Consider the following 22,331-nt stretch of genomic DNA (forward strand, 5'->3'; position numbering starts at 1 on the left):
GAGAGAGGAGGGAGGAAGATAAGAAAGAGGGAGGAAGAGAGAGAGGAGGAAGGAAGAGAAGAAAGAGAAGAAAGAGGGAGGAAGAGAAGAGAGGGAGGAAGAGAGGAGGGAGGAAGAGAAGAAAGAGAAGAAAGAGGGAGGAAGATAAAGAGGGAGGACGATAATAAAGAGGGAGGAAGAGAATAAAGAGGGAGGAAGAGAGAGAGGAGGGAGGAAGAGAGAGATGAGGCAGGAAGAGAAGAAAGAGAAGAAAGAGGGAGGTAGAGAAGAAAGAGGGAGGAAGAGAGAGAGGAGGGAGGGAGAGAGAGGAGGGAGGAAGAGAGGAAAGAGGGAGGAAGAGAGGAAAGAGGGAGGAAGAGAAGAAAGAGGGAGGAAGAGAGAGAAGAGGGAGGAAGAGAGAGAGGAGGGAGGAAGAGAAGAGAGAGAGGAGGGAGGAAGAGAAGAAAGAGGGAGGAAGAGAGAGAGGAGGGAGGAAGATAAGAAAGAAGAAAGAGGGAGGAAGAGAAGAAAGAGGGAGGAAGAGAATAAAGAGGGAGGAAGAGAGAGAGGAGGGAGGAAGATAAGAAAGAGAGGGAAATGAGAGAGGAGGCAGGAAGAGAAGAAAGAGAAGAAAGAGGGAGGAAGAGAAGAAATAGGGAGGAAGAGAGAGAGGAGGGAGGAAGAGAGAGAGGAGGGAGGAAGACAGAGAGGAGGGAGGAAGAGAAGAAAGATAAGAAAGAGGGAGGCAGAGAGAGAGGAGGGAGGAAAATAAGAAAGAGGGAGGAAGAGAAGAAAGAGGGAGGAAGAGAAGAAAGAGGGAGGGAGGAAGAGAGAGAGGAGGGAGGAAGAGAAGAAAGAGAAGAAAGAGGGAGGAAGAGAAGAAAGAGGGAGGAAGAGAAGAAAGAGGGAGGAAGAGAATAAAGAGGGAGGAAGAGAGAGAGGAGGCAGGAAGAGAAGAAAGAGGGAGGAAGAGAAGAAAGAGGGAGGAAGAGAGAGGAAGAAAGAGAAGAAAGAGGGAGGAAGAGAAGAAAGAGGGAGGAAGAGAAGAAAGAGGGAGGAAGAGAATAAAGAGGGAGGAAGAGAGAGAGGAGGCAGGAAGAGAAGAAAGAGGGAGGAAGAGAAGAAAGAGGGAGGAAGAGAGAGAGGAGGGAGGAAGAGAGGAAATAGGGAGGAAGAGAGAGAGGAGGGAGGAAGAGAGAGAGGAGGGAGGAAGAGAAGAAAGATAAGAAAGAGGGAGGCAGAGAGAGAGGAGGGAGGAAGAGAAGAAAGAGGGAGGGAGGAAGAGAGAGAGGGAGGAAGAGAGAGGGAGGAAGAGAGAGAGGAGAGAAGAGAAGAAAGAGGGAGGGAGGAAGAGAAGAAAGAGGGAGGGAGGAAGAGAAGAAAGAGGGAGCAAGAGAAGAAAGAGGGAGGAGGAGAGAGAGGAGGGAGGAAGAGAAGAAAGAGGGAGGAAGAGAGAGAGGAGGGAGGAAGATAGAGAGGAGGGAGGAAGAGAGGAAAGAGGGATGAAGAGAAGAAAGAGGGAGGAAGAGAGAGAGGAGGGAGGAAGAGAGAGAGGAGGGAGGAAGAGAAGAAAGAGGGAGGGAGGAAGAGAAGAAAGAGGGAGGAAGAGAGAGCAGAGGGAGGAAGACAGAAAGGAGAGAGGAAGAGAGAGAGGAGGGAGGAAGAGAAGAAAGAGGGAGGAAGAGAGGAAAGAGGGAGGAAGAGAAGAAAGAGGGAGGAAGAGAAGAAAGAGGGAAGAAGAGAAGAAAGAGGGAGGAAGATAAGAGAAGAAAGAGGGAGGAAGGAAGAGAAGAAAGAGGGAGGAAAGAAGAGAAGAAAGAGGGAGGAAGAGAAGAAAGAGGGAGGAAGGAAGAGAAGAAAGAGGGAGGAAGAGAAGAAAGAGGTAGGAAGAGAGAGAGGAGGGAGGAAGAGAAGAAAGAGGGAGGAAGAGAAGAAAGGAAAGAGGGAGGAAGAGAAGAAAGAGGGAGGAAGAGAATAAAGAGGGAGGAAGAGAATAAAGAGGGAGGAAGAGAGAGGAGGGAGGAAGAGAGAGAGGAGGGAAGAAGAGAAGAGAGAAGAAGGAGGGAGGAAGAGAATAAAGAGGGAGGAAGAGAGAGAGGAGGAGGAAGAGAAGAAAGAGGGAGGAAGAGAGAGAGGAGGGAGGAAGAGAAGAAAGAGGGAGGAAGAGAGAGAGGAGGGAGGAGGAGAGGAAAGAGGTAGGAAGAGAATAAAGAGGGAGGAATAAATAGGGAGGAAGACAAGAAAGAGGGAGGGAGGAAGATAAAAGAAAGAGGGAGGAAGGAAGAGAAGAAAGAGGGAGGAAAAGAAGAAAGAGGGAGGAAGAGAGAGAGGAGGGAGGAAGAGAATAAAGAGAAGAAAGAGGGAGGAAGAGAAGAAAGAGGGAGGAAGAGAATAAAGAGGGAGGAAGAGAGAGGAGGGGGGAAGAGAAGAAAGAGGGAGGAAGAGAGAGGAGGGAGGAAGAGAAGAAAGAGAAGAAAGAGGGAGGAAGAGAGAGAGGAGGGAGGAAGAGAAGAAAGAGAAGAAAGAGGGAGGAAGAGAAGAAAGAGGGAGGAAGAGAGAGAGGAGGGAGGAAGATAAGAAAGAGGGAGGAAGAGAGAGAGGAGGAAGGAAGAGAAGAAAGAGAAGAAAGAGGGAGGAAGAGAAGAGAGGGAGGAAGAGAGGAGGGAGGAAGAGAAGAAAGAGAAGAAAGAGGGAGGAAGATAAAGAGGGAGGACGATAATAAAGAGGGAGGAAGAGAATAAAGAGGGAGGAAGAGAGAGAGGAGGGAGGAAGAGAGAGAGGAGGGAGGAAGAGAAGAAAGAGAAGAAAGAGGGAGGAAGAGAAGAAAGAGGGAGGAAGAGAGAGAGGAGGGAGGAAGATAAGAAAGAGGGAGGAAGAGAGAGAGGAGGAAGGAAGAGAAGAAAGAGAAGAAAGAGGGAGGAAGAGAAGAGAGGGAGGAAGAGAGGAGGGAGGAAGAGAAGAAAGAGAAGAAAGAGGGAGGAAGATAAAGAGGGAGGACGATAATAAAGAGGGAGGAAGAGAATAAAGAGGGAGGAAGAGAGAGAGGAGGGAGGAAGAGAGAGATGAGGCAGGAAGAGAAGAAAGAGAAGAAAGAGGGAGGTAGAGAAGAAAGAGGGAGGAAGAGAGAGAGGAGGGAGGGAGAGAGAGGAGGGAGGAAGAGAGGAAAGAGGGAGGAAGAGAGGAAAGAGGGAGGAAGAGAAGAAAGAGGGAGGAAGAGAGAGAAGAGGGAGGAAGAGAGAGAGGAGGGAGGAAGAGAAGAGAGAGAGGAGGGAGGAAGAGAAGAAAGAGGGAGGAAGAGAGAGAGGAGGGAGGAAGATAAGAAAGAAGAAAGAGGGAGGAAGAGAAGAAAGAGGGAGGAAGAGAATAAAGAGGGAGGAAGAGAGAGAGGAGGGAGGAAGATAAGAAAGAGAGGGAAATGAGAGAGGAGGCAGGAAGAGAAGAAAGAGAAGAAAGAGGGAGGAAGAGAAGAAATAGGGAGGAAGAGAGAGAGGAGGGAGGAAGAGAGAGAGGAGGGAGGAAGACAGAGAGGAGGGAGGAAGAGAAGAAAGATAAGAAAGAGGGAGGCAGAGAGAGAGGAGGGAGGAAAATAAGAAAGAGGGAGGAAGAGAAGAAAGAGGGAGGAAGAGAAGAAAGAGGGAGGGAGGAAGAGAGAGAGGAGGGAGGAAGAGAAGAAAGAGAAGAAAGAGGGAGGAAGAGAAGAAAGAGGGAGGAAGAGAAGAAAGAGGGAGGAAGAGAATAAAGAGGGAGGAAGAGAGAGAGGAGGCAGGAAGAGAAGAAAGAGGGAGGAAGAGAAGAAAGAGGGAGGAAGAGAGAGAGGAGGGAGGAAGAGAGGAAATAGGGAGGAAGAGAGAGAGGAGGGAGGAAGAGAGAGAGGAGGGAGGAAGAGAAGAAAGATAAGAAAGAGGGAGGCAGAGAGAGAGGAGGGAGGAAGAGAAGAAAGAGGGAGGGAGGAAGAGAGAGAGGAGGGAGGAAGATAAGAAAGAGAAGAAAGAGGGAGGAAGAGAAGAAAGAGGGAGGAAGAGAGAGAGGAGGGAGGAAGAGAAGAAAGAGGGAGGAAGAGAGAGAGGAGGGAGGAAGAGAAGAAAGAGGGAGGAAGAGAATAAAGAGGGAGGAAGAGAATAAAGAGGGAGGAAGAGAGAGAGGAGGCAGGAAGAGAAGAAAGAGGGAGGAAGAGAAGAAAGAGGGAGGAAGAGAGAGAGGAGGTAGGAAGAGAGAGAGGCGGGAGGAAGAGAGGAAAGAGGGAGGAAGAGAAGAAAGAGGGAGGAAGAGAGAGGAGGGAGGAAGAGAGAGAGGAGGGAGGAAGAGAAGAAAGAAGAAAGAGGGAGGAAGAGAAGAAAGAGGGAGGAAGAGAGAGAGGAGGGAGGAAGAGAAGAAAGAGAAGAAAGAGGGAGGAAGAGAAGAAAGAGGGAGGAAGAGAGAGGAGGGAGGAAGAGAGAGGAGGGAGGAAGAGAGAGATGAGGCAGGAAGAGAAGAAAGAGAAGAAAGAGGGAGGTAGAGAAGAAAGAGGGAGGACGAGAGAGAGGAGGGGGGAAGAGAGAGAGGAGGGAGGAAGAGAGGAAAGAGGGAGGAAGAGAGGAAAGAGGGAGGAAGAGAGAGAAGAGGGAGGAAGAGAGAGAGGAGGGAGGAAGAGAAGAGAGAGAGGAGGGAGGAAGAGAAGAAAGAGGGAGGAAGAGAGAGAGGAGGGAGGAAGATAAGAGAGGGAAGAGAGAGAGGAGGCAGGAAGAGAAGAAAGAGAAGAAAGAGGGAGGAAGAGAAGAAATAGGGAGGAAGAGAGAGGAGGGAGGAAGAGAGAGAGGAGGGAGGAAGAGAAGAAAAATAAGAAAGAGGGAGGCAGAGAGAGAGGAGGGAGGAAGATAAGAAAGAGGGAGGAAGAGAAGAAAGAGGGAGGAAGAGAAGAAAGAGGGAGGAAGAGAGAGAGGAGGGAGGAAGAGAATAAAGAGGGAGGAAGAGAATAAAGAGGGAGGAAGAGAGAGAGGAGGCAGGAAGAGAAGAAAGAGGGAGGAAGAGAAGAAAGAGGGAGGAAGAGAGAGAGGAGGGAGGAAGAGAGGAAATAGGGAGGAAGAGAGAGAGGAGGGAGGAAGAGAAGGAAGATAAGAAAGAGGGAGGCAGAGAGAGAGGAGGGAGGAAGATAAGAAAGAGGGAGGAAGAGAATAAAGAGGGAGGAAGAGAAGAAAGAGGGAGGGAGGAAGAGAGAGAGGAGGGAGGAACAGAAGAAAGAGAAGAAAGAGGGAGGAAGAGAAGAAAGAGGGAGGAAGAGAGAGAGGAGGGAGGAAGAGAAGAAAGAGGGAGGAAGAGAATAAAGAGGGAGGAAGAGAATAAAGAGGGAGGAAGAGAGAGAGGAGGCAGGAAGAGAAGAAAGAGGGAGGAAGAGAGAGAGGAGGAAGAGAATAAAGAGGGAGGAAGAGAGAGAGGAGGCAGGAAGAGAAGAAAGAGGGAGGAAGAGAGAGAGGAGGGAGGAAGAGAGGAAAGAGGGAGGAAGAGAAGAAAGAGGGAGGAAGAGAGAGGAGGAAGAGAGAGAGGAGGGAGGAAGAGAGGAAAGAGGGAGGAAGAGAGAGAGGAGGGAGGAAGAGAGAGGGGAGGGAGGAAGAGAAGAAAGACAAGAAAGAGGGAGGCAGAGAGAGAGGAGAGAGGAAGATAAGAAAGAGGGAGGAAGAGAATAAAGAGAGAGGAAGAGAAGAAAGAGGGAGGAAGAGAAGAAAGAGAAGAAAGAGGGAGGAAGAGAAGAAAGAGGGAGGAAGAGAAGAAAGAGGGAGGAAGAGAGAGAGGAGGGAGGAAGAGAAGAAAGAGAAGAAAGAGGGAGGAAGAGAAGAAAGAGGGAGGAAGAGAAGAAAGAGGGAGGAAGAGAGAGAGGAGGGAGGAAGAGAAGAAAGAGGGAGGAAGAGAATAAAGAGGGAGGAAGAGAGAGAGGAGGCAGGAAGAGAAGAAAGAGGGAGGAAGAGAAGAAAGAGGGAGGAAGAGAGAGAGGAGGGAGGAAGAGAGAGAGGAGGGAGGAAGAGAAGAAAGAGAATAAAGAGGGAGGAAGAGAATAAAGAGGGAGGAAGAGAATAAAGAGGGAGGAAGAGAATAAAGAGGGAGGAAGAGAGAGAGGAGGGAGGAAGAGAGAGAGGAGGGAGGAAGAGAGAGAGGAGGCAGGAAGAGAAGAAAGAGAAGAAAGAGGGAGGAAGAGAAGAGAAGAAAGAGGGAGGAAGAGAGAGAGTAGGGAGGAAGAGAGAGAGGAGGGAGGAAGAGAAGAAAGAAGAAAGAGGGAGGAAGAGAAGAAAGAGGGAGGAAGAGAAGAAAGAGGGAGGAAGAGAAGAAAGAGGGAGGAAGAGAGAGAGGAGGGAGGTCAAAGCAAAAAATAAGTGGGGGTAAAAAAGGTATTTGGCCTGCTTAATGAAGGACAGACTAAATGAAGGGTGTGCAGACACACACATTTTTGTTCGAACTCAATGACCCATGGGAGTGGTGGATGGGCGCGCACACACACCACTGTAGGCCTGAGAGTGTGTGAAGGTCATAAACAGGGCTATGATTGAGACATGTGCTCTTCTCTCCAACCATAACACCTTTACCAGGGGACTAGTGTTTACTAGGCATTCTCACAGCCAGGGGTTAACACTGGAACAACAGAGCGTGCACACACACACCTCAGTGTGACAGGATTTATTAGGCACTCTCAGAGGAAGGGGTTAACGGCTACATTACAGGCTATACTGAACACTAATGAAGAGAAACTGCTTTTTCTCACACACAAACACACACACACACAAAGAGACAGAGAGACAGAGAGAAGAGGAGAGAGCGAGAGACACACACAAACACTCTTCCCCCTCTCTCACCTGGCATCATGACTGGTATGGGTACGTTGGCCTCGGAGGCCAGAGACAGCCGTCCCCCCTTGCCCAGGCGGTCACACAGCACGGTGATGTGCTTCTTCAGGCGGACCGTGTCTTTGGGCATGCTGAGCTGGGAGGTGGACAGAGACAGGGCCTGGTCCTTAGGGCTGCGGGACAGACAGGTCCTTAGGAGGTGAGACACTGCCGCGTCCACACTCTCCTCCCAACCCTGAGAGAGAGAGAGACAGAGGCAGGTATTCTGTTATTCAAGCATATAATATGGGGGGGAGGGGGGGGGGAGAGCAAAGTAGGAAATGGGGAAAGAAGGCAGAGAACAATAGAAAGAGAAAGAGAGAGAGAGAGAAGCCGGGCATGTGGTCCATATACACTACCGGTCAAAAGTTTTAGAAGGGTTTTTCTTTATTTTTACTATTTTGTACATTGTAGAATAATAGTGAAGACATTAAAACTATGAAATAACACATATGGAATCAAGTAGTAACCAAAAAAGTGTTATATTTGAGAGGCCAGGTCATCTGATGCAGCACTCCATCACTCTCCTTCTTGGTAAAATAGCCCTTACACAGCCTGGAGGTGTGTCGGGTCATTGTCCTGTTGAAAAACAAATGATCATCCCATCTGGTTTGGACTTAGTGGGACTGTGTATCGCTGCAGAATGCTGTGGTAGCCATGCTGGTTAAGTGTGCCTTGAATTCTAAATAAATCACAGACAGTGTCACCAGCAAAACACCATAACACCTCCTCCTCCATGCTTTACGGTGGGAACCACACATGCGGAGGTCATCCGTTCACCCACACCGCATCTCACAAAGACACAGCGGTTGGAACCAAAAATCTCCAATTTGGACTCTAGACCCAAGGACAAATTTACACCGGTCTAATGTCCATTGCTCGTGTTTCTTGGCCCAAGCAAGTCTCTTCTTCTTATTGGTGTCCTTTAGTAGTGGTTTCTTTCTAGCAATTCGGCCATGAAGGCCTGAGTCACAAAGTCTCCTCTGAACAGTTGATGTTGAGATGTGTCTGTTACTTGAACTTACTTACTTGAAAATGTATTTGGGCTGCAAACTTATCCTCTGCAGCAGAGCCAACTCTGGGTCTCCCATTCCTGTGGCGGTCCTCATGAGAGCCAGTTTCATCACAGCGCTTGATGGTTTTTGCGACTGCACTTGAAGAAACTTTCAACGTTCTTGAAATGTTCCGTATTGACTGACCTTGATGTCTGAAAGTAATGATGGACTGTCGTTTCTCTTTGCTTATTTGAGCTGTTCTTGCCATAATATGGACTTGGTCTTTTACCAAATAGGGCTATCTTCTGTATACCCCCTACCTTGTCAAAACACAATTGGCTCAAACGCATTAAGAAGGAAAGAAATTCCACAAATTAACCTTTAAAAAGGCACACCTGTTAATTGAAATGCATTCCAGGTGACTACCTCATGAAGCTGGTTGAGAGAATGCCAAGAGTGCAAAGCTGTCATCAAAGCACAAAGGGTGGCTATTTGAAGAATCTCAAATATAAAATATATTGATTTGTTTAACACTTTTTTAGTTACTACATGATTCCATGTGTTATTTCATAGTTTTGATGTCTTCACTATTATTCTACAATGTAGAAAATTGTAAAAAATTAAGAAAAATCCTTGAATGAGTAGGTGTTCTAAAACTTTTGACCGGTAGTGCATGTATAAATGAGATTCAGATCAGATTGTAAGGAAAGAGGAAGAAACCATACAACGAGAGGAAGCGACTTCAGACTGTTGAAATGCACACTGTCTGGAAGTCATCACAACCAAATAATATGTCCATGAATGCATAGTGCCCCATGTGTCCAGGATGATGTACTACCATGTACTACTGTAGTATTTATTTACAGGCCGAGACAGTCTGTTTATCTAGCTACTACTGTATCAGTCTGTTCAGTCCCAGTCTAGCCTAAACACTGCCTGATCTCTTCCATGTGTGAGAAACACACGCACAATCACCAAACACAGGTATCTCCACAAACACACCGGCATCAGCATGTGGTATTGTGTGGCTGTATGTACGTGCACCAGCCACACACACACACACAAAACCGTATACTGTTTCCACACAGACGAGCACATTCTGCAGACACACAGAGAGCAGATACAAATTTCACTCCGCAGACGAGCCAATAATGTGAATCCTTCAGACTTGAAACAGCACCAATTATCATTCAATCCAATTGCCTCTCCCGGAGAAAGAGAAAAATATCTTGTCTGGCCATCTCTCACACACACACAGACACATCCCTCGTACCTCCCAACACACAATCTAAGATAGTCCAGGCGGGCCGAGTTGGGCCGTGGGGGTGTCGACAGGTGGCCAGGGTGTGGGGCTGAGTCCGTCCCTGGCTGTCCCCCTGCCGCCATGCTGATAGGCCTCTAATGAGCCCTAATGACAGGTAATCAGCCACGTAATGATGATGACAGGGAAGAGACGTGACATTACTCAGGGAGGGAGGGAGGATAAAGAGAGAGAGAGGGGGGAGAGAGAGAGAGAGAGAGAGAGAGAGAGAGAGAGAGAGAGAGAGAGAGAGAGAGAGAGAGAGAAAAGCAAAAGGAGAATGAAATGGAGAGAAATATAAGGGGGGGAGAAAGAGAAAGGGAGAGTATAGAGGAAGAAGAAAGAAGAACATAGATCTCACCTCACACAATAACCACCAACAATATTAGGATTTACATTGGAATAATTTACCAGACGCTCTTATCCAGAGCGACTTACAGGAGCAATTAGGATGAAGTGCCTTGCTCAAGGGCACAGATTTTCCACCTAGTTGGCTTGGGGATTCGAAACCAGCGACCTTTCAGTTACTGGCCCAACGTTCTTAACCACTAGGCTTCTCAATTTCTGGGCCCAACAATGAAGGGCAGTGAAGATCACAGGGATAGGTTTGGAACTGGGCCCAAGTGACAAATCATATGGTAGAGTGATAACCGACATCCTAAATGCTGAGGACGACCTTGGCCGTGTCTGTGTGAGGGACATCTTTCTTTGTGATTAAGAGAAAGTGAAGGTCAGGAGAACAAGAGGCTGGGGGGAAATTGGAGAAGTCTTCTTGTCCGGTAATAAATAGCTGCTGTACTACAATTGTGGTGGTGTTGGATGAGGTCACTTCCCCTCTTACAATGTAAAACACATTGGGGAAATCCCAGATGCGATTGCAACATAACTTGTGACTATGGAGAACAGAATGGGGCCTAATATAGAGCCCTGAGGGACTCCCATAGGGACTGACAAAGGTTCAGACAGTAATCCTTCAGAGTTGACATTCTCAAATTGACTGGAAAAGTCATTTGAAGACCAGGCAAGAGAAGAGACTGGAAATACAATATCATGCTGTGAGCCAAGCAAAGTAAAATCATCTCTATAGAATCAAATCCCCTGACTAAATCAATAAATATGCCTAAGCCAATATATTTATTGTCACAGGCAGATATTTGATATAATTTAGTACTTTAGTAGTTGCACATTTGACCTGATGTAAAAGCAAACTGTATCTCATCCTTTTTCATTGTATGAGTAGTTAGCTCCCCTTTGTGTGCATTTTGCAATTCATTACTGCCACAATCAAATTAACATTGTACTCGTCCTGACAATCCAACTCCTTTGAATTTCAATCGAGAGAAGAAGAAATGAAAGAGAGAGAGAGACAGCTAGGTTGACACATGGAGAGAGGGAAGTGTGGGGGAGGAGGAAAAGGCAAGAGGTAGAGAGGTTTCTAGTACTAGTTTCTAGTAATGTAAACTTCAGGGAAGACGGGTGCAGGAATAGAACGGAGACATTAAGAGTCAGCAGCTCTATTCACAGCCGAGCGGAAAGCGAGGGAGGGAAACGGAGAGCGAGAACAAGTGGGAGAAAAAAGAGCGGGAGAAGGAGGAGGAGGGCGTTCTGGTTGGCCGCACCAATCTAACGGTCGGGCCAAGCTAAACGAGCGCCCCGTCAATTACCAGAGAGATGAGTTTCCTGTGACCCTCCTCCTCCTCTCTTCTCCCCCTTCTCTTTTCTCCTCCTTACCTTTTTCCCTCCTGTTTTACTGCGGCAAAGAGAGGCTATGGATGTGGATCAGTGGTCATGAAGAATAAGAGACGACAAGAGAGAAACTTCTCTCTCAAGTTTCAAGTTTATTAGTCGTATGTACAGGATACACATAGTATACTGCGGCAGGTAGCCTAGCAGTTAAGAGCATTGGGCCAGTGACTGAAAAGTCACTGGTTCAAATCCCCAAGCCGGCAAGGTGGAAAAATCTGTTCTGCAGAACAACTGCTCCCCGGGTACCGTGGACATCGATTAAGGCAGCCCCCGCAACTCTTTGTGTTAAAATGTGGAAAACACATTTCAGTTGACTGCATTCAGTTGTGCAACTGACTAGGTTTCCCAAAGTAATGCTTACTTTCAGGTTCCTTCTCGACAATACAACAACAATAAGAAATAAGAAAAGAAAAGAATACGTAAATGACTCAGTAGAAAATAATAAAATGTATCAGAGAAAGGTGGGATTGGAGGGCAGGTGTTTAAATTGGGCAGAATTAGCAATAGTAAATAACGGTCAGGATGCTCTCGATGGTGCAGCAGTAGTATTTGGAGAGGACCCGGGGTGGCATGCCAAATTTCAACAGCCGCCTCAGTAAGTAGAGACGCTGTTGCGCCCTCTAGACAAGAGTGGTGGTGGTGTTGGTCCATGTCAAGTCCTCTGTGATGTGGACCCAGAGGAACCTTTTATTTTAAAACATACAATCTATCTGCAGTGAAGCCGCTGAACATTACATTACATTCAGTCATCCAGCAGACACTCCCATCCAGAGCGACCCACAGGAGCAACCTGGGTCAGGCGCCCCGCCCAAGTGCACGACAGAAGTCCCCACCCAGTCAATTCGGGGACCCGAACCAGCAACCTCTTGGCCACCGTCCCAAGCTCCCAACCACCAGGCCACCAACCATCCAAGATCCCCCCACAGTTCCCCTTGAGAGCTGCCCCTCAACCACCCCGAGGAACTTCAAACCGCTGACTCTCTCTACTGCAGTCCTGTTGATGTGGATCAGGGCATGTTCCCTCCTCTGCTTCCTGAAGTGAACAATCAACTCTTTTGTTTTGCTGACGTTGAGGGAGAGGTTCTTGTCCTGGCACCACAATGCCAGTTCACTTACCTCCTCCCTGTAGGTTGACTCGTAGTTGTTGGTTATCAGGCCTACAACCGTGGTGTCGTTAGCAAACTTGATGATGGAGTTGAAGTCGTGCAAAGCCATGCAGTCGTGGGTGAACAGGGAGTACAGCAGAGCTCTCCTTTGCAGCTCTTCTCTTCTATCTTCCATCCCCCTCCTCCCTTCCCTTGTTTAATCAGCCCATGGCCAGTGGCACAGGTCATTATCTAGAGCCTCTTTCTCTCGCCAACGTTTCTCATTCCCACCTAATTCTGTTCTCTTTTCTCTAATCCATTCTACCACTCCCCCCAATCCTTCACAGAAGCCTTATTCCAATCCACAGAATTCCAAGGACTTATCCCAATTGGAATTCCAGTCCTGGGAGCGTCCGTGGGGAAAGGGAATCTCGTTCACCTGTGACGACCTCACCTGAGTGAAAAGATTCTAAAGAGGTCAAAGAGGTGAGACAAGGGGCCAAAGACAATATCTTACACACTCATAAATCTATCACGTATGCAACCTTATGTGCATGTGTCAGATGCTCCTATTAGCCCCCATCTTTTCCGTACAGTACGTTATCTTTATTTCTGTCCAGTGTGAGTAGCGCTTTCTAAAATAGCCCATCTCTCCACACGTATGGGCTAATGCAGCAGGCCTGACCCTAATTACCTTTCATTAACTTAATCCCATTCACAAGAGCAACCACAACAACAAACACACCGAAATACACTCTCACTCTCAGTGACTCCATCTCTCTGGGGCTTCATCAGCCCATTCAGGTGCAGGCTATTTATGGCCCAGCTGAGTGGATGTCTGCTCGGATGTGTCCTTTCGGGCGTGTTTACTGTGTGTGTGTGGAGATGAAAGAGAAAGTGTGTGTGTGTGTTTGTATGTGTGTAAGGGGGTGTCTATCACAGTGAGGTTGAGTTCGCAGATGTCAATGTGTGTGTGTGTGTGTGTTAGCCACCTGTCCCTATACCTCTCTTAAAGGGGCAGTGGGGGTATTTGGTGTGAAATTGGATAAATAGAGAGGACTGTATATAGATAGACCTCTAACTTGTGTGATGATGAGATGTCATGTGTTTAATCACAGTGGAAACACAGACAGACAGCGGGGCTATGGAACTACTGTTTATGTCAGTCTCTCTTAAACACACACAAACACACTGCTACAGGACACACCATAACTGGTGAGAGCACACACACACACTTTCGGTCTCTATGGGGGCAGAAATCTGTCGTCGTATCACGTTGACTCATGGAGGGCTTCTCTCAACACACGTGTTTATGTGACAGTCTAAATTACTAACAGAACAACTCCCCTGTGACACACACACAACAAGCCTAGCCCTCTCAGAAAATGTCCCCCTCACCCCCTCTACCGCATTCTCACTGCCATAGCCTTCCTTGACCAAAGGGACATCAGGGCTGAATACAGGCTCCAGTCCTTCTTCCCTGGAGGATAGTTCAAAGCTACACTATCAGAAACTTCACTAGTCTATTGAAGGCCTGTTGTAGGAAACATCATTACTCCCTGTATATCTGTGAGGGAAGGGAGTACATTATGGTTTGGAATCAGGCCTATTCGTCACCTCCCCTCTATCCCGATTACATTCACTCTGTCTAGATATAACTTGTCTCCACACACAGGTCAGTAACACCATCCTCATACGCTGTGGAGCTGCCAGGAGTATATTCAGTGGCACCTGGGAGAGTGTGTGTGGTAGCAGAACCACTCAGGGGCTTCAGAGTGAATCACTGAGGTATTTTGTGTTTATTCTCCAGGGTCAGAGGGGGAGACCTGGGTCAAGCAGCCAGGAGACGGATGGGGAAAGAGAGAGAAAGCAATGTGTGTGTGTGTGTGTGTGTGTGTGTGTGCATACATGAGTGTTTGTGCTCCCACCAGTTGTGGTGTGTCCTGTAGCAGGGGTAGCAGTGTGTGTGTGTGTGTGTGTGTGTGTGTGTGTGTGTGCTCTCACCAGTTGTGGTGTGTCCTGTAACAGGGGTAGCAGTGTAGCCTCCAGGATGGCGTTCTGCTCTGTGTTGAGGCCCAGCCACAGGGAGACCAGGAGGATGAGGAGGTGGGTGGCACTGCGCAAGCGAACAAACGCCTGATTCAGACATGCCTGGTTCTCCTCCGCTGCATCTGCCAACGCTATCACCTGACGGAGAGAGAGAATCAGTGCCTGTTGTTATTCACCAGAAGCAACTTATCTAAGCAATTCTGAATCAAGTGTCAACTCTGTAACGCAAAGGTACTTTATACAAGCTATTAGTCTCCTGTTGACACACTCCCATGGCTTGTGAGGAAGCCTGGAAAACATGGTTCACAAGCTATTAACTCAGTCAATTTATTAACTCGGCTTATTACATAAATAAGTATTCACTCAAGCCTCGTTTCCATTGGCATTTAGGGCCAAGTCAAGTCAAGCCAGGTCGTGCTGGCCTTGGTGGGCACAACTCGAATTGTGTTTCCATTATATCGGTGTTGTCCACTAAAATGATAAGTGCTTGAATGGGGCCCTGATTTAAAGTGCCAATGGAAACAAGGCTTCAGGATCAATACAGGGACTCATCCAAGTCATTCATGTTAATCCCTCTCCTAGAGCCATACAAGATGTTCTCTTAGTCATCAGTAACACTCTCTAGAAGTCAACTCCGTAAGTCATGTGAGCATGGAGGAGGTGGCTCTGTACCGTCTCTAGGTGTGGTCTGAGAGTTGAACCTGAACAGGAGGTCAATACCTCCATTTTTGGGATGGATGAGGGGGACAACATGAACGAGCGATGACAGAAGAAGACGGATGAAGATGAACAGAACAAGAGAAGGCACGTCAAAGGGAGAGAAATAAGAGATGAGGGGGAAGTCAAGAGGAGGACAGGAGAAAGGAAAGAGTGAGGATATCCTGTCTGTGGATGTGTGACTAATGGGAGAGTACAGGTAAGAGTTGGGGTCAACTCCGTTTTCAGTTTCATCATGGGAGAGCACCTCCATTCATGAACACACTGTAATCTAGAGGGAAACTACAACTAGCCCTATAGTGGTGCATGTAAACTAGCTAGTGGGAGAGTAGTACAATACGGAGAGTCAGACAGCACACAACTGTTTATCTGCACACCACACGTGGCACCTTAATTGAGGAGGATGGGCTCATAGTAATGGCTGGAACGGAATTAATGAACTGGTATCGAAACACATCCAACATACGGTATCCATGTCCATTCACTCCATTCCAGCCATTATTATGAGCCGTTCTCCCTCAGCAGCCTCCTGCGCAGCACGCACACACCTCACAGGTAGTACTGCGGCACCGTCAGCCAAACACCACCCCCCCCCATAACCATTAACCCGCCAGAGTCCCCCCTCCACTTCCGTCTCCCCGGCAACCATGTCACTCAGCCAAACGTTAAACAAACGTCTCAACCCCCCTCCCAAAGAAAACCTCTAGAGGAAACTGACGTTCAAAGGGGTGAATTTGCTAGTAAAGATTGGTGTGTATTGATAAAAAGCGCCGCCCAGCCAAGCCGAGTCAAATGGAGGTTCCCAGTCAAGGGCTGCATTGTGTGGGACCAAACGCAGCGCTGATTGATGCCAGCTGAGGGGAACACAGAGGCACATTTAACCAGAAAGGCCACGACACCGTCCTAATTCATATGGGTTATAGTGAGAGGGATGGGGGAGCGAGATTTAGTCCAGTGCAAAGACTAGTCATAAAAAATGTGTCACTGAAAAATGTCAATAGTAGAATTCTTCAGCGATGTCTTCAGCAATTGTTTTCTGAGTTATATGTGGAAATTATAAATAAAATCTTAATATTATCTTTAACATTCTGTGTTGTGTCTGTATTATTTTTTATATATTACATTTACATTTTTACATTTGAGTCATTTAGCAGACGCTCTTATCCAGAATGACGGGTGCAGATAGATTTTTTACCTAGTCGGCTCGGGGATTCAAACCAGCGACCTTTCGGTTACTGGCCCAATGCTCTTAACCACTAGGCTAATTTATGAATGGGAAAATAGAAATGACCGTGCATTGACTGCATAGAATTCATACATAGACTTTTAATGTTGGTGTTATAGATCAGAATGTCAAACTGCACAGTTAATTACCATGAAGTGCTTAGCTATAAATGCTTTATGAATGGGAAAATATATTTGACTTTGCTTTGACTGCATAGAATTCATACATAGAACCTTCATGTGTGCGTTATAGACCAGTACGACCAACTTAGGGCTAATTTTGATATGGAGGAGGGCTGTTAATGAGTTACGATATGAACCTCAACTACACGATTTGATCCATAAAATGTACCCTGACGATTCAACCCTGTGGGGATCTTCATGCACCATTAACCTCAGTGAGGAAGAACAAGAAGAAGAAGAAGAAGAAGAAGAAGAAGAAGAAGGTCACAGGCCTATACCGGACAGTGGGGAAATGGGGCTAGTACAGTCTATTTACAGTGGGGTTAAAAAGTATTTAGTCAGCCACCAATTGTGCAAGTTCTCCCACTTAAAAAGATGAGAGAGGCCTGTAATTTTCATCATAGGTACACGTCAACTATGACAGACAAAATGAGAAAAAAAATCCAGAAAATCACATTGTAGGATTTTTAATGAATTTATTTGCAAATTATGGTGGAAAATAAGTATTTGGTCACCTACAAACAAGCAAGATTTCTGGCTCTCACAGACCTGTAACTTCTTCTTTAAGAGGCTCCTCTGTCCTCCACTCGTTACCTGTATTAATGGCACCTGTTTGAACTTGTTATCAGTATAAAAGACACCTGTCCACAACCTCAAACAGTCACACTCCAAACTCCACTATGGCCAAGACCAAAGAGCTGTCAAAGGACACCAGAAACAAAATGGTAGACCTGCACCAGGCTGGGAAGACTGAATCTGCAATAGGTAAGCAGATTGGTTTGAAGAAATCAACTGTGGGAGCAATTATTAGGAAATGGAAGACATACAATACCATTGATAATCTCCCTCGATCTGGGGCTCCACGCAAGATCTCACCCCGTGGGCTCAAAATGATCACAAGAACGGTGAGCAAAAATCCCAGAACCACACGGGGGGACCTAGTGAATGACCTGCAGAGAGCTGGGACCAAAGTAACAAAGCCTACCATCAGTAACACACTACGCCTCCAGGGACTCAAATCCTGCAGTGCCAGACGTGTCCCCCTGCTTAAGCCAGTACATGTCCAGGCCCGTCTGAAGTTTGCTAGAGTGCATTTGGATGATCCAGAAGAGGATTGGGAGAATGTCATATGGTCAGATGAAACCAAAATATAACTTTTTGGTAAAAACGCAACTCGTCGTGTTTGGAGGACAAAGAATGCTGAGTTGCATCCAAAGAATACCATACCTACTGTGAAGTATGGGGGTGGAAACATCATGCTTTGGGGCTGTTTTTCTGCAAAGGGACCAGGACGACTGATCCGTGTAAAGGAAAGAATGAATGGGGCCATGTATCGTGAGATTTTGAGTGAAAACCTCCTTCCATCAGCAAGGGCATTGAAGATGAAACGTGGCTGGGTCTTTCAGCATGACAATGATCCCAAACACACCGCCCGGGCAATGAAGGAGTGGCTTCGTAAGAAGCATTTCAAGGTCCTGGAGTGGCCTAGCCAGTCTCCAGATCTCAACCCCATAGAAAATCTTTGGAGGGAGTTGAAAGTCCGTGTTGCCCAGCGACAGCCCCAAAACATCACTGCTCTAGAGGAGATCTGCATGGAGGAATGGGCCAAAATACCAGCAACAGTGTGTGAAAACCTTGTGAAGACTTACAGAAAACGTTTGACCTGTGTCATTGCCAACAAAGGGTATATAACAGTATTGAGAAACTTTTGTTATTGACCGAATACTTATTTTCCACCATAATTTGCAAATAAATTCATAAAAAATCCTACAATGTGATCTTCTGGCTTTTTTTTTCTCATTTTGTCTGTCATAGTTGACGTGTACCTATGATGAAAATTACAGGCCTCTCTCATCTTTTTAAGTGGGAGAACTTGCACAATTGGTGGCTGACTAAATACTTTTTTCCCCCACTGTATCGGCAGCATTTCCAAAACGTGGCTTGGCCTTTAGGCTAATTCACTATCACTGGTATGGCAGAAGCACACTTTTGAGAACAGCCATAATGATGACACTACGCTTTCATTGTAATGACGCATCTATTAAAATACCTAAATATGAGCTCTTCTATAGCATGACATGAATGCTCTACAGATATGCTACGGATATATTTAATTAACCTTTAATAATGCGGTTGGGACCTGTTATAACATGTTCATGAAATGCTTATAGATGTGTAATGAATAAGTTATGGATATGTATTTATGGATATGTAGTCAAAGTAAATCGTTACCAAATAGTCATAACCCTTATACAACCCCTAGCATACTGTGTATAATACACAACAACTGTGAGCCCATGAGAGGACTAAGCGTTCATATAGAAGTTATAACTCTTCAGGCCTATCCACCATGATCCACAAGGTAGACACCAGCAGATCGTACTGCATACCTACAGGTGTATATTGAACTTATTGAAAATGTAGATATGTAGATGTGTGCAAGTGTGAAGTGTAAGTGTTCGACATGTGTGTGTTTGTGTTCCTGCGAGTGTATGTGTGTGCATTTGTATGTGTGTGCATTTGTGTGTGTGTGCCACTGTGTGTGCCACTGTGTGTGTGTGTGTTTGTGCCACTGTGTGTGTGTGTGTGTGTCTAACGAGAAGCAGGAATGAGAAGCGCCTGTCCCTGCCCTGGGGGGTTGGCCTCAGTCCTCCTCCCCCATAACACCCATCAGTGTACCCACACTATGTGGCACCGTGGCTGCCCACCATTTTCCTCTACAGACAGATTCTACCCAAATTACACCAGGCTAAAAATACTCTGGTCCCCGTTGGGATAGCACATCTCCGACCAAAGATAAGTCTTCAAAGATTGGCCAAGAACACATATGATTCCTGGAGGTCCAAAGCCACAGAAGGAGAGGCTGAAACACATACAGCCTGAACACACGTCTGTGTGTGTAGCCAGTGTATGAATCAGTTGTAATTTTAGCATCAGCGGTGGCTGATTGATACTGTGGGGTTTGTGGTGGCTGCTTGCACCTTGGGGAGATAAAGAGTTAAATAGAAAAACAATTGGAAGGTTCTGGGAGGGTTTGGATAGTGTTGTGTGAACGTTGCTAAGATGTGGGTCTGACTTTTACTTTCATGTAAAGCGACAAGGACACAGCTATTAGCAAAGAGGTATGCTCAGTTTAGCCGGCAGATTAGACACTTCCTGCTCAGTTAGCCACAGCAAGCACCATGGACAACCTTCAAACACCACCCACATCTCATACCGAACACATGCCCACATGCCCACACACAGCAGAGGTGAGCTGTGCACCATCTCTGTCAGTGGAAAATGACAGTGATGTCTTTGGCAGAGCGCTACGTGGTCAAACTCATCTGTCTCTCTGGGGAGGAGGACATACAACAGGAGAGAGAGAGAAAGAGAGAGAGAGGAGAGAGAGCGAGAGAGAAAATGGAGAAGGGAGAGATTTGGAGCAACATTTTCCCATTTTAATCTGAGTGCAAAGTAATGTTTATAGAGTTAAGAGGTATCCAGCATATTTCGTCTTTCAGGATAATACAATGTTTCTGTTCACTGCATGTGTGTGATTAGAAAGTGGAAAATGTCGCCCATATAGAGAAAAGAGGGATAAATAGGAGAGAAATCACCAGAGAGAGGGAAAGAGGGAGAGAGGAGGAAAGAGAGGGAAAGAGAGGGAGAGAAGGAAAGAGAGGGAAAGAGAGCGGGAGATGGAAGGAGTCAGTGTAGGGAGGTTCAGACGGGGGTCGTGGTATCCACTGAGAGGTGTGTTGTTCACCCTGCCCAAATGAAGCACCATTTATAGATTTATAGTATTTTAAAAGGGATATGTGTATGTGTGTGATTGTCCGCTAAGCCTCTCAATCCCACGGTACAGTATAGATAGACTCACTCTTTCCAGGTTATCGTTAAAACCAGACTTTAACGATGGCCAGAATCAACACGCCCATTTCCTTAAGTGCATTCACCCAGAGTGCAGTGCAAGGTGAGCTGAAAACTAGCAGAAGGCAGCATTATGGCTCAAAGACACTGTTTCTCTTCTTCGTACAAGACTGATCGGCTGCTCTCAGCCATCCTACTCTGAATTTCTTCTCTCATACACATGCACACACACACACACACACTATCATCTCACAGACTCACAAGCGTATAGGGAGTTAACCCAAACAAACAGACACACAAAAGGTACACACACACACAAGTGCACGTAATGCATACAAACACAGGCACCCTCTCAAGACAGTGTTTAGACAAGGAAAGAGTGTGAGGTGGTGAGAGAGAGCCCTACAGATACGAGAGAGAAACGTGTTATGTAATGGTTGCCATTTTAACCATAATTTGACAACAATTTTTGACAACCATAATTTGACAACATGTCACTGTGCATTGGGATTTCTGTTGTTTTGTTTCTTTGATGCCATTAAAGTTTGTTTGAGCTTGTGAGAGAGAGTGAAAGAGAAACAGAAAGAGAGAGAACTAGCAGAAGGAGAAGGAGACAGTAACAGAGAGAGGGGAAGCGCCTGAGAGAGCTTTGCAGCGATTAGCATCTCGCCAGCCAGTGGATAGGGCAGAGACAGACAGTAACTGCTTTTGTCTTTGGTCACGGCCGCGGCGCAGCTACCACAGATAACACCGTCTTCTCAGTTCTGATAAGAGAGAGGGAGAGAGAGGATGATCTGGCAACACACTGGCCTTGTTTATAGAAGCCTTCAGAGAAGAGAGGGAGAAGAGAAAGAAAAGGAGAAAAGGACGGATAGTGATTAGATCTGGCAACCCACACAGGGGCAACATGAGATGAGTTATCAGCGGTGGTGGCAGGCTCTGAACCACACCACCAAGATAAAGCTGCTATGATCTACTCTCCTCCATCTCTTCTTTTTTTATGCTGTTTATCTCACGCTTTCATTCCAGATGTGTTCGTGTCCAAATCCAGAGTAGATCCATGTGTATTGGAACACACCTATCCTCTACTTCCGCTACCCTACAGCTTTCAGATTGGACATTTATTTGAAGGGTCTTCATTCCATGGCTTTTTGCCCATTCTCTGCTCCATGTGAATGGTTCTCTATATCATCAAGGCAGCATGAGGTGTGTGTGTGTGTGTGTGTGTGTTCGTGTTCCTATGGTTTCATAGACATTATTGTTCACAGACAGCTAATAAAATATGACTATTTACAACCTTCCCTGGACTATCAAAGACAAGGCTTCACTTTTGTTTTCTCTGTGAGAAGACGAGGGAATGTGTGAGACCAGAGGGCTTGGTGGGGTTGTTTTTCCACAGAGAGAGAGAGAAACAGAGAGAAAGAAAAAATGAAAGAGAGACAGAGGGACACATACAGTACAATACCATTTCTCGGAACTTTCTATACTTCAATGATCTCACTTTTAAATTTAAATCAACATTGATCACATCGCACACATCCACTGAGAGTGTAAATGCCATAACAAGCCAAGAATGACACCAGAAGATCAAACAAGCGCCCAGTTTCCCCCCACGTCCCTCCCTACTGTAGGTCCCTACACACCTTCCACCCAACCCACCAAGGTCACTAGTTCATCCCCTGAGTCTGGGCGGTCCGGCCTTACTGCTCCAGACAGGGTGCTCAATTAGACACACACCCTGCCAGAGAGACACCCAGCCTGGGATTACTATGAAGGAAGTGCAGACCTCACAATAGCTCCAGGCCTCCTGATATAAACCTGGGAGTTGACCTCACAGGTTTAAGGTTGAACCCCCCTGTAACCAGTGCTTAGTGGTTCCAACCAGGCCCACCGAGAGCTGAGATAATGGGGCGTTGGCCTGGTCCAAATGTGAAGGAGGGGGGCCGCACACAAGAGTAGAGAGAGATGTGTGTGTGTGTGTGTGTGTGTGTGTGACCAGGTGATGAAACATTCCACTATACACCCCTACAGGGAAAGGGAGATACCTAGTCAGTTGTACAACTGAATGCATTCAACTGAAAACTGCATTTAACCCAACCCCTCTGAATCAGAGAGGTGCGGAAGGCTGCCTTAATCGACATCCACGTCATCGGCGCCCAGGGAAGAGTGGGTTAACTGCCTTGCTCAGAGGCAGAATGACAGATTTTTACCTTGTAAGCTCAGGGATTCGATCCAGCAACCTTTCCGTTACTGGCCCAAAGCTCCTACCCGCTAGGCTAACTGCCGCCCCAGGGTTGCAGGTCTCTCAAACACACATCCTGTCCCCTCCAATGTGCCCCTCCATTCATCTCTA

At 46.7% G+C, this 22,331-nt stretch overlaps 1 protein-coding gene across 1 annotated transcript in view; it reads right to left on the reverse strand.

Moving 5' to 3' along the window:
- Positions 1-22,331, reverse strand: part of LOC311114437 (protein PTHB1-like) — a gene marked incomplete at its 5' end in the record, with an annotated part of 165,235 nt that overhangs the window by 79,780 nt on the left and 63,124 nt on the right. The window contains 2 exon segments of the mRNA XM_084157191.1: positions 6,798-7,023; positions 13,958-14,140. Of these exon segments, the coding sequence (XP_084013317.1) occupies positions 6,798-7,023; positions 13,958-14,140 (409 nt within the window).

This window comes from Coregonus lavaretus (assembly GCF_964263955.1).
Source record: "Coregonus lavaretus genome assembly, chromosome: 3".
Lineage (NCBI taxonomy): Eukaryota > Metazoa > Chordata > Actinopteri > Salmoniformes > Salmonidae > Coregonus > Coregonus lavaretus.